The sequence below is a fragment of the Hippopotamus amphibius genome, chromosome 1 (genome assembly GCF_030028045.1).
Source record: "Hippopotamus amphibius kiboko isolate mHipAmp2 chromosome 1, mHipAmp2.hap2, whole genome shotgun sequence".
In the NCBI taxonomy this organism is placed as follows: Eukaryota; Metazoa; Chordata; class Mammalia; order Artiodactyla; family Hippopotamidae; genus Hippopotamus; species Hippopotamus amphibius.
In genome coordinates, this window is record NC_080186.1 from 21,748,662 (window position 1) to 21,761,036 (window position 12,375).

At 39.4% G+C, this 12,375-nt stretch overlaps 1 protein-coding gene across 4 annotated transcripts in view; it reads right to left on the reverse strand.

The window, feature by feature from the left end:
• The window catches only part of EYA3 (EYA transcriptional coactivator and phosphatase 3), a 95,792-nt gene that overhangs the window by 9,528 nt on the left and 73,889 nt on the right, over window positions 1-12,375 (reverse strand). For all 4 annotated transcript variants that reach the window (XM_057702161.1, XM_057702148.1, XM_057702170.1 and 1 more), the window contains 5 exons: window positions 11,654-11,743; window positions 9,514-9,572; window positions 6,954-7,114; window positions 4,270-4,384; window positions 3,017-3,138 (listed from right to left, as the gene is read on the reverse strand). In XM_057702161.1, coding sequence (XP_057558144.1) covers window positions 3,017-3,138; window positions 4,270-4,384; window positions 6,954-7,114; window positions 9,514-9,572; window positions 11,654-11,743 — 547 coding nt within the window. The remainder of the gene's footprint in view (window positions 1-3,016; window positions 3,139-4,269; window positions 4,385-6,953; window positions 7,115-9,513; window positions 9,573-11,653; window positions 11,744-12,375) is intronic.

Here is a 12,375-nt window from a genome sequence, read left to right on the forward strand (position 1 = left end):
AATCCCACTAGCAGAGTAAGTTCTCATTTCCTTGCCAAATTTTGGCACTGCCAGACTTAAATTTTTGTCAATCTAATAGATGGGAAATGCATCACATTTTAATTTGCATTTCTTTAATTTGCAGATTCTTAATTGGTGAGGTTAAAAAACTTTTCATATATGTTTACTAACAATTCAGGTTTCCTTTGCTGCAAATTGGCTGTTCCAAGGTTTGTGCCTACTTTTTAAAATTATGTTGTTTGTTGCTTATTGATTTGCAGGCATTCTTTAGAGATTCTGTATACTAATTAACAAGTAAATGTACTGCAAATATCTTCTCCCAGTCTGTGACTTGTCTTGTCACTTTGTCATCTTTCATTATATATAAAATGAAAAGCTTCATGCATCTTTTCTGTGTTTTTTTAAATATTATTTTTGGGATCTCTTAAATGAGATCCCTCGCTACCCTTAAGGTCATACAGATACTTTTCTGTTTTCTCTTCTAAAAATTAAAGTTTTGCTTTTCATGTTAAATTTTTTATCTACCTGGAATTCATTTTTGCAAATAGCAGTAAAGAAGGGATACAATTCTGCTTTTTTTTCCCTTATGGATAACCCAATTATCCTAGCACCACTGACTGAAGGTAAGTTCCATGAGGACACAGGATTCTGTTCCTGCTATATTCCAAGTGCCTTGGCAATGCCTGACATTTTTAAATCTAGCAGATAACTACAGCTCATCTTCAAACGAGGATTGTCTCCTTTGCTGCAATAGGGAAGTAGGAACTGTAGGCACAGACCAAAGGGTCTGGAGGGGTAAAGGAGATAGCTGTCATTGTCCTCTTTCCCCGGGCCATGTACAGTACATAAGATTAGAGTGACACATTCTGCTGCCTTCTCACCTAATTTTATTTTTTTTTTGAGGAATAGAAAGGAATAGCTTTATTACTTTGCCAGGCAAGGGGGGAACACAGTAGGCTAGCTCCTCAAGAACTGTGCCCCCCTTCCCAGGGGAATAAGGAGAGGTCTTATAGTCGGGGTTCGCGGTCAGGGGAAGGCGGTAAGGATCAAGGCAGTGACGGGCTTGCATTCTTCTGATGGGCTGGTGGTGAGGTAAACAGGAGTTAGCATCATCAACCTTCAGGTCCAACTGGTCTGGAGCCTACATGCTTGTGGGCAGCATACCATCGTTAATCAGTAACTTCTCTCACTTGGAGGGGGTTTCAACATGTGGTGTCAGGACTTAATGAAGCTCAGGTTCTTGATGTCTCATCGCAGAAAGAATTCAGTGAGAGACAAAGTTATAGGTAAGAAGTGGATTTATTTAGAGAGAAACACACTCCACAGACTCTTATCTCAGAAGGTGAGAAAGACCTTATTTTATTTTATTTATTAATTATTTATTTATTTGGCTGTGTTGGATCTTAGTTGTGGCTCGCAGGCTCTCTAGCTGTGGTGAGGGCAGGCTCAGTAGTTGCGGTGCATGGGCTTAGTTGCCCTGAGGCATGCAGGATCTTCCCTGACCAGGGATCAAACCTGTGTCCTCTGCATTGGAAGGAGGATTCTTAACCACTGGACCACCAGGGGGGTCCCCTCTGCTGCCTTCTCAGCAGAACAAGTTGGTTTCATATAAACCTGGTGCCAATTCCAGCAAATATTTATCGAGTACTTACTATTTCATATACTTAGTACTGAATACATTTTTAGGGGATAAAAAATATCTTCCCATACACAGTCTCATTTGATTTTCAAAACCTATCTGCTAGTTTCTCATTTTACCTGAGAAAATAGAGGCTCAGGAGATACAGTAATTTCCCTAAGAGCTAATAATTGGGGGAGTTAGGACTCTATCCTAGTCCTTAGTTTTTTGTTTTTGTTTTTCCTTTTCAACAAAGTATGGTAAAAAACACGTAACATAAAATGTACCACCTTAACCATTTAACAATGTACACTTCAATAATATTAAGTATACTCACACTGTTATGCAACAGTTCTCCAGAACTTTTCATTTTACAAAACTGAAATTCTATATCCATTAAGCAACAATGCCCTGTTTCCCCTCACCCCCATTAACTCCTGTTAACCACCATTCTACCTTCTGTTTCTATGAATCTGACTACTCTAGGTACTTTACATAAGTGGAAACATATAGTATTTGTCTTTCTGTGATTGACTTCCTTCACTTAGCATAATGTCTTCAAGGTTCACACATGTACTAAGCATACGACAGGCTTTCCCTCCCTTTCCAGGTTGACTAATATCCCACTGTGTGTACACACCACATTTTGTTTATTCATCTGATGGAGAGTTGGGTTGTTTCTACCTCTTGGCTATTGTGAATAATGCTGCTATGAACACAGGTGTGCAAATACTTCTTTGGGATTTGCTTTGGATTCTGTTGGATATATACCGAGAAGTGGGACTGCTGGATCATACGATAGTTCTATTTTTAATTTTTTTGAGGAACCGCCATACTGTTTTCCACAGCAGTTGCACCATTTTACCATCCCAGCAGAAGTGCACAAGGGTTCCAAATTCTTCACATCCTTGCCAACATTTGTTATTTTCTGTCTTTTTTTTTTTTTTTTTGATAGCAGCCATCCTAATGGGTGTGAGGGATTTAACAATTTTTAAATATATAACTTAGTCCTCGATTTTTAATCTAGTGCTCTTTTGATTATACTATACTACAGTGCTCTCTCTGTGAAAGAGAAATTTGAAATGAGGCAAAAGTAGATTTCTAAACTAGATATTATGTTCTTTCAAATATTATAAAAGAAAAGAGCATGATAAATTTTAAGTCCAACAGACCTGGACTTGAATCCTGTTTATGTAACTTACTGGCTGTGGAGTCTTGAGCAAGCTAAATAACTGTTAAGCCTGAACTGCCTCATCAGTAATGTCAGGAGAAGAATGCAGTGAGGATTATAGATATATGTATATATAAAGTGCCTAACAGAGGGACTGGTAAATAGCACATCCTAAGTAGCAAGTATTACTGTAAGGCCAGTGACGAGAAATAGAATTGAAACCGTACCAATTTTGGTAGCACTGTAGATATTTTCAATAGGAAATATTTCTCCTAGCCCATATAGGAGAACCTTGGCCAGAGCTGGAACCAGCTGGGTTGTAGTGATGAGAACATTCACACAATTCTTTCTGGAAGGGAGAAAGAGGGAAAATAAAAGAAAAAGATGAAATTAAACCAACCTGGGAACAAGAATTCAAATGGATCATCTCCATAGGATCTACTTGTGAAAAATTAACCTCTGGGCTTCCTAGGTGGCGCAGTGGTTAAGAATCCACCTGCCAATGCAGGGGACACAGGTTTGATCCCTGCTCCAGGAAGATCCCACATGCCACGGAGCAACTAAGCCCGTGTGCCAAAAAAAAAAAAAAAAGAAAAATTAACCTCAAAGTGCCTGGTATGATATTTGTTCAGTGCCAATGTTCAGTTATTGCTCTAATTATCTCAGGTTTATTTATTTTCCAAATTAAAAGACAGATTTTTGTGGTGGACACAAAGCAGCAACTGGATTCTCACCTCATTTCCCTTCTGACCATTCTAGCTCACTGTTAGAGCTAGAACCCATGGCACTAGTACCACCCTCTAGAAAACATAATGAGGCTTTCAGTTACAGTGCCATTTCATCCGAATGTAACTCAGCCCTTAAGTGAGACAGGACTGACATCCTCTCTGCTAGTCACACAACGGCAATATAAATTTCAGAATACACATTACTTTCACAAGTCCTTTACCTTCATAGTTATCCACCCCTTGGTGTCAGTTTAACTGTTTACTAGGCTGTGAATCCAGAATTCCTGCTTTGAGGGAGGGACGAATAAGGGTATGTATTTATTTCCCATTCTAAGCTTCAAGCTCACATCTCCTTAATCGGATTAATGTACCCTTTTTCTTTTGAATCCTGCCTTCCTGAGTAGGTTTTGCTACATTTCTTTGGTGCCTCCTATATTTAAGATATTTGTGATATACCTTCCTACATGTATTCTGTGATGTCATCAGGCCCACCTACCTCCTGGGCTGGAGATTCTGGGTTGAGTCTAATTTTGTGAGCAAAAAGTAAGAGAAAAGAAAAAGGCTTTCAAAACTCTTAGGGATGCTGTTAGAGTAAAATGGCCTTGCCTCCCACCTAACCGAATACTTCCCTGAATCATCTGAACGCCTCTCACCCCGTCCCACAGCCTGTTTCAGGGAATGGTGTATCCTGGACTAGGGTGGGAGAAAGCGTCTCTTTGAGAGGATGAGAACTAAAATAATTATTTCCATACCTGGACTGGATGAGAAGTAAGGACTTTAATGCAGTTCCTAACCAGGAATCTGTTAAAACTTCAATTTCTGCTCTTAGTCTCTGCAGTGCTTCCTTTCTCTGGGGACTGAGGAGACCTTTGAGAATAACAGTAGACACATTCATTATTTGACAACATCCTTGCTGGCATCAAGAAAACAACTTCTAAATTCAATTTAGAAACAGTGTTACTGAAATATTCTACTGAACTAACATATCTCTCTCCTTGATAGAATCCTAGAGTAGGCTACTCAAAGTGCCTTTTTTACTTTCTTCACCAGAATATTTTGCAGGGTGGGTGGGGGAGGGGGCATAACCACAACAACAAAATCAGCTAAATGGAAACACTGTGATTAGGTTATGGCACGCGCTCATTCTCTCATCACCAACCGGTAACATGATTTGCAGACTGGCGGACCATACTTTGAGTATGTGACATCAAGAACCAAAGGGTGAAAAATTATAGATGGAGGATTTCCTAGGTGGCATAGTGGTTGAGAATCTGCCTGCCAATGCAGGGGACATGGGTTCAATCCCTGCTCCAGATAGATCCCACGTGCCCTAGAGCAACTAAGCCCGTGTGCCACAATTATTTAGCCTGTGCTCTAGAGGCCGTGAGCCACAACTGTTGAGCCTGTGTGCACCACAATGAAGAGTAGCCCTCACTCGCCGCAACTAGAGAGGGCCCGTGTGCAGCAACGAAGACCCAATGTAGCCAAAGATTAAAAAAATAAATAATAAAATAAATCTTTATATAAAAAAAAAGTAGATGGAAAAGTCCACAGCATTTCTAATCTCCTTCTGAGGAAACCAAAGCCCAGGGAAGAAAGGGGGCTGCCTAAAAATACACAGCAAGTTAGTGGCTTTTGGTCTCAGAAATCTTCCCACTCCCATACACTGTGCTTTCACCCCCTAGGGAACACGTCAACCTGAGATTCCATGTTGAATCACCAACTTTCTGAATGTCATTTATTTGTACTATACTTCTGAAACAACTCCAGCTAATAAGAGATTAAAACACTGATTTAAGATAAGATAATCAAGCACAAAACAAAACAGAATTCATCTGATGGGAGCATGTTACCAGACACTTGAGTTATAATAGTCAAATAATAAATCTGTAGTGAAGGTGAATTTTCTGTAGTGAAGGTAAAAAGAGAAATCATGCATTCTACTACCAACACGCCATAAAAACAGAAGTCACTACTATGAGCAGAACTGTGTATAATTTGTTCTCAGACTGGTGGTTTTACAATGCAGACCTAGAATTAGATGACTCTCAACAGTTCTGATAAAAGAAAACAAAAACCAAACAAGTACCTCTATGTCATGAATGACATATACATAAGCAGGCATATATCATATATTTAACTAACAGGATGTGGCACTTTTGTTAATTCATATTTTACAAAATACAGGTGGATATTACTTTTAATGTTCCCCAGGGTAGGCTCAGGGGATTCTCACAGAGAATTATGTATCACTTTCTTCAGCAGACCAGGTCCAGATACTCACTGGGCAGAGAAAGGACCAGACACTTAGGTTGTATATGATAACTAACAAAAGAAAGGCCAAAGTCTGTGAGGGAGAAAAAGCAAAAAGACTTGGTTGCCAAAATAAAAAGTACTGGCTCTGAATCATGAGGGGAAAAAAAGCAATAAAATGGGGAGTCTGAGAAAAGTAAATAAATTAGATTCCCAAAGCCCAGATGCCAATGATTTTTTTTCTGGTATTGGAGGACTGTAATAGGAATGTACCAAACTGATCTTTGAAGCCTTATTTTTACTTTCTGCTCCACACTGTAGTGCTATGGTAGGTAGGAGGGCCCTCTTGACCCGGGGTAATATACGTCTAGACAGGAGTCCCTGAAATTTCACACAACATTCTGTGTGGATGTAGGTGTTTGAGGGTGATGGTTCACACTTTTTCTCACATGGGTATAGCACTAAAACAGGAACTGCGTGAATGTAAAGTGCACTGGACCGGGAGTCCGGGATTCCAGCTGTGCTATGCTCACTGACCTGCTATGTGACTCGCCCTTGTTACCCTGATAATGGAACATCAATTTTCTCAAATGCAAAATGAAGGATTTAGATTAGTTCCCTAATGTCTCTTCTAATTTGAACAATCTATGGCTAATTAATTAATTCCAAATAATAGAATTTTAAGCATGGTGGCACCTGACATTTGAGACATTTCTCGGCAGAAAGAATCTCCAAGGTCCTTCAAATCACAATGCATGGATACTGCCAATCGATCATTCTGGAGCTAGTTTTCCATCCACTATAAACCTGGTCGCCAGCTCTACCTTACTTGTCCTGATGGCTATGTAAATCTATCCAAAAATATGGCAACCTATTAAACATTACTGACAGTAGTTGTGACTCCCGAAAAAAACACGTCATCAAACAATCTATGGAACACATTTCCTTTAAAAAAGGCATCTGTCTAAAAAGAACAAGAACTTTGTGAAGTTATGCTATGAGAAGTCCATGAGAAATGCAGGGCTTTCTCCCCAGAGGGTTTCAATTAAACCTCATTTTTCAAATACAGAGTTAAAATGTTACCATGGCACAAATTCGTAAGTCAGGGAGCTCTAAGGAAACCCTGGAAAAGAAAACAGGAAATCAGAAAACAGAAAATGAGCTGGTTGTATGCCACACTTACCACCCACGTTGCTTTTATGCTTATCATAGATTTCTCTCACTTTTCGGTACCGGAAAGCCAATTTCCTCATCCAGTCCACACCTCCCTGGACACCCACAGAGGAACCATGGCTGCCACTACCTCCTGAGCCGCTGAAGCCATCTGTTGAGAAACTGTAGTTGCTGTAGAGACAGAAGATGATGAAAATTAAAATCTCCACCACATGGAGTTTTTGGTTAAATGCCACCTGGGATTCTCTGTCCTATTCCTGGCACCTGACATCAAGGCTTTGAGAATCTTCTTAATCTCTGTATGTCAGAGTCACTCTTCCATCAGTCCTTCATCTCACCCCTATTACTTTTATCAAAGAAAGGAGAGGGAGAGCAAGAGAGGCAAGAACAATTCAAGCACCAGCATCCCCTAGAGGCTGGCTTCAGACAGACCATCTTTTCATCAACGACAGAAAATATCTTACAGTAAAAAAACGCAGAATATAAAATTTTTGTATACACACACACACACATGATTGCAACTATGTAAAAGGAGAAATATGAAAAAATAATGGAAGGAACGAACCCCAAATTCCAATAATAGTTAGGAAATGGGAATGCTTTCCTTCAGTGATCTGTTGCCTAGTTTATTAAGTTCATGGGTCATTGTAGTGGCTATAAAATATGTCCACAAATTCTTTAATAGTCCTCTCTTCCAACTCTGCTCCCTTTGGGTATGGACTGTATTTGAATGTAAACAGAATGTGGTGGAAGTGATGGTGTTGGATTTTAGAGACCAGGCTTCTCTTACAGCGCTTGCTCTAGAAGTCAGCTGTCATGAGAACACTCAAGTTGTCCCATGGAGAGGCACATAGTGAGGACTGAGGCCTCCTGTTATCAGGCACATGTGGAAACAGGTCGTCCAGCTCCAATCAAGCCTTTAGATGATTTTAGCTTCAGCTATCTTGATTTCAGTGTCTGAGACCCTGATTCAGAACTACCCAGCTAAGTCACTTTCAAGATCCTGACCTACAGAAACTGTGAAATGATAAATGATAACTGTTTTAAGCTACTAAGTTTTAGGGTAATTTGTTACACAGCAGTAAACAACTACTACAGTTAAACAGGCTGGGACGGATCAATACTTCCTAAGTCAAGATTTACAAATGACTGACAGAATTAGAGACAATTTGGATCAATCAAAAGTCAAAACAGAGTTCAGTAAGTTAAGCGTGAGATTCTATATTTAAGAAAATAAAGCTGCCAAGATATAAGATAGGTAATTACTAGTTAGCCATATGTATAAGAGAAAAAAACCCCCAAAAAACCTAGGGTTCAGAGTGGATCGTAAACTGCTTCAGACCAGACTTTTTCCTAAGGTGAGTAAAATCTCTTAAGAATGGTGCCCTCTGGGTTTGATCCCTGCTCCACGAAGATCCCACGTGCTGCGGAGCAACTAAGCCCGTGCATCACAACTATTGAGCCCATGCGCTACAACTGCTGAAGCCCATGTGCCTAGAGCCCGTGCTCCACAACAAGAGAAGCCATGGCAATGAGGAGCCTGCGCACCACAATGAAGAGTAGCCCCCGCTCACCGCAACTAAAGAAAGCCTGTGCACAGCAAAAAAAGACCCAACAAGGCCAATAAAATAAATAAATAAATAAATAAATAATTTATTAAAAAAAAAAAAAAAAAAAAAGAATGGTGCCCTCCACAGCTGTGCCAGACACAACGTGCATGACTGGACGCTGCTCCTGAAGTGAAACCTTTCAATCTTCGGCACCACAGGGTTACATCCTTACTAAGTGATGTGTCCAGTTCTGCTCTAGATTTGAGAATTCACAGAGGAAACAATTTTAGGGTAGAGACAAGGAAAAACTTTTTTCCTATGAAAATGGATAAATGTTAAAACAAATTAACATGAAAAGATGTGACAATTTTCTTCTAAAGGTCTTTAAATATAAGGTAGATAAATTTTTGGATTATTCTTAGCTAAGACTACTGAGCTAGAAGACAGTAGCCAAGAGAGAAAGGAGGAGACCAAGGAAGCATTTTCCCACTGAGACCTCCCTGGCTTAGTGTTCACTGTGATTTTAATGTTTAAGACTGTCTTCCATAGGGTCATTCCTGACACCATCAGACCTCCACAATGAATTTCCTTGGTGAAATCCCTGATGCTTATTTGTATCTAAAACTAACCTATCTGGAAGCACACTTTTCCTGACTGAAAATCTGGCCAAAGAGAAACTAGTATATCCTTTACTGTGGAATGCTTTTTTTCTCATTCCATCATGCTACCCATTCTTCAAGGTTGTATTCAAATTCTACTGTGCTGAGAATGCCACTCCAATGTTGGCACCACCTGCTCCCCACACCCAACAGAATTACGTTCTAGTCTGTGTTCCATCACACTTTCTACTGTCATCTTCTCACACTGCATGCCATCCTTAACTATGTTTGTTTCTATCTCCTCTAACATAGTGAGCTTTTTAAGGGCTGTGTCTTATTCATCTTTGTATCCCTCTGAGGCTAGACAGTGTCTTGCGCATAACAGGTGTACTGATGTTTAAGACATCACTGTTTTTATCACCTCAAGTCTTGGCCATTGTCATCAGAAGCCACATCTTCCACATGCACCTGGTCACACTCCTGTTAAAAGACAAAACCATGCATTATTTCAGTCCAGGGAGTAGAAGTGCTATTACCACCATGATACATTGTAAAAATACCACAAACAACGGCAGGATGATGAAACACCTTAAGTTCTCTCACGTGTGGAAGATCACTCTCACCCCCCTTTGCTGTTCAACTTCTTTTAAGGCCTAGTTTACGTTCCTCAGTCTTCATGAAATCTCCCTTAACCATCCCAACCCTCAGTTATGCTCTTATCTCAACAGTTCATTTTTCCAACAGCCCATGGGTATAAACACAAGCTCCCTTACACTGTCAGGTGTGCCTATGTCCTAGACTAGACTGTAAGTCCTATTACATTGCGTAAGTCCTCTTATGGCACGACCTCCTTTGTACCCCTCTTGTCTAGTCCAGTGCCCTTATGTAGCATGTACTCAGTAAATTTTTGCAGATGGAACAGATGCTGGTAGAGTGTGTATGCTATCAAAACTGAGAATGACTGAAACAGAAATTTGTAAATTCAAACTTAGGAATTAGAAGAGGTCATCTAAGTCAATCTCCTCATATTCTAAAAGTGAGGTAAAATGATTTGTCCAAGGTTATAAAACTAGTGAGAGGTAGAAAGAAAGTAGAAGGAGCCTGGGTCTTCCTAATTTGAATCCAAGGTTCTTTTCTCAAAGCCCACACTACTACTGACATAAAACGCCACCCACTGCCTAACTGACAGATTCATTCCTCTGACACCACCTAGGGCAGTGCCACGATGTCCACCTGCATCAGAATCCTCTGGGGAAGATTTTAAAAATGCATATTTTTGAACAGAATTTCTGTGAGTGAAGTCCTAGAATCTTCATTTTTAACAAGCTCCCCAGACGATTCTTATGCCCCCTAAAGTTGAGAACCACTGACCTGGGGGGCAGGAACACATTCAGGTCAAATTCTTCACAGAACTTTCAGTCCTGAGTGAGGACTATGTCTAGAAAATCATTACAAATACAATTTGGCAACAATTACTGGCACATAGTAGGTTTTCAATAAATGTTTGCTGAATAAAAACTATAATGTCCCATCTTATGAACATGTGAAGTTGAGGGAAGATTAAAGCACTGTGGAGCTTACACAAAAGTACTGGAGTTTAGAGCCCTATCAATTTAACTTCTTGGAGAATTGTCTGTTGAGTAGAACTAGATTGTATTTTAAAAGAAAGAGGATTACTTCATGTTTATTTTACTTTAAAATTTTATTTACTTTAAAATTTTCACTCTTTAAAAAACTAGGTAATATATGTAGTACATAGTTCAAAACTCAAAAGGACTAAGTGACAAGTCTGCTCCTTCCCACCTCTGTGTCCCAGCAACGCATTCCCATCCTCATATAGAACAACTGTTACTAGTTTCTTGTGTAGGATAACTGCTTAACTGAGGCCCAGAATGGGGAGATAACTTTCCTAACTTGGTACTCGCAGTCTGGTCTTCTGACTCCCAGTCCTGTACTCTTTCCACTATACCATGTTCACCTCAAAGATGAACTCAAATGTCAAAGCCAAAAAAATTAACCAAGAAGCTCTCAGTGTTTCCTAGTTTCCCTCCACCTAAGTACAAAATGATCTGGACATCAAGGCTAACCTATACATGGACAATAAGCACGTACAGTTAGAGTACCCATTCATAGATCTGAAGAATCAAGAGGCTATCTCTTAAGAAGGTAAATCTGAAGAACAGTCAAAATATAACTAAGAGTACAAATAATCAAAGCCACCTTCTATATATTATTTAATATAGATGAATAAATTGGAATGTTGGTTTATATATCAGTGTTTTGCCTGATGGGGTGGCACTGTCCCCAGAGATAGATCACTTCCAAATATGCTAACAATAATCAAATTTTTGAGCCAATAAAACTGACACCCAGAACTAAGACTGTGGTGACCTAAGCAAAGCACTATTCCTTCAAGACTATGCACATCTAAGTGCCCAGCTGGCCTCTGCATACCTACCCCATCTAACTACATTTCCTCTAAATACAAAAAGCACAGGCTCGATAAATAGTTATTGAACAAAGTGTTACACTGAAGCACAGAAACAATTTAAAATGCTTACCTCTAAGTCATTGAAAAATAGATGTGTGTCAGCCACTTCAAAAATCATTTCTTCCATTGTTAAACCTGAGCCAATCACTACTGTTGGGTCCTGAAAGATAATAAGAGAATTTGTTTGACTTGGCACTCACAGCATTGGTTCTTATTTTTAAATATTTCAAAATTATTTTCGGTCAAGGCCAAAACCACACTGGCCCACAAGAGTGCTTCTCACTATTACTGATACAATTTCATTCACCATTATAAGAATATGGGATTGTGCAAAGTTAAAAATTTCAGTACTTCAGGACTTTATTTTCTAGAAAACTTAGCCCACTTAAAAAACAAACAATTTTTGGAGAAATTCCCTGTTTCAGGAGAAATATCGCAAAGATAACACCCATTATCTTACACACACACACACACACACACACACACACACACACACACACACACACACTATAACACCAGTAATCTGAAAATCTCAACAATCAGGAAATATTTGCAGGAAAATCAATGCACTTAGCTTTAAAATGAACTATCCGATCTTCACTTAGAGGCAGTATGCTCTTATTTTATATACTTTCATAACCAGTCTTGCTATATAGTATATGAGCTTATGTCAGCCTGCCAGTCTAGAGACTAAAAGCTTATGGAAAGTACTTACAGAAACATGAGTGACAGTAAGAAATAATTAGGAGCAGTAAAAGTAGGATAGCAAAGGAGGCAAATATTTTTTATAAA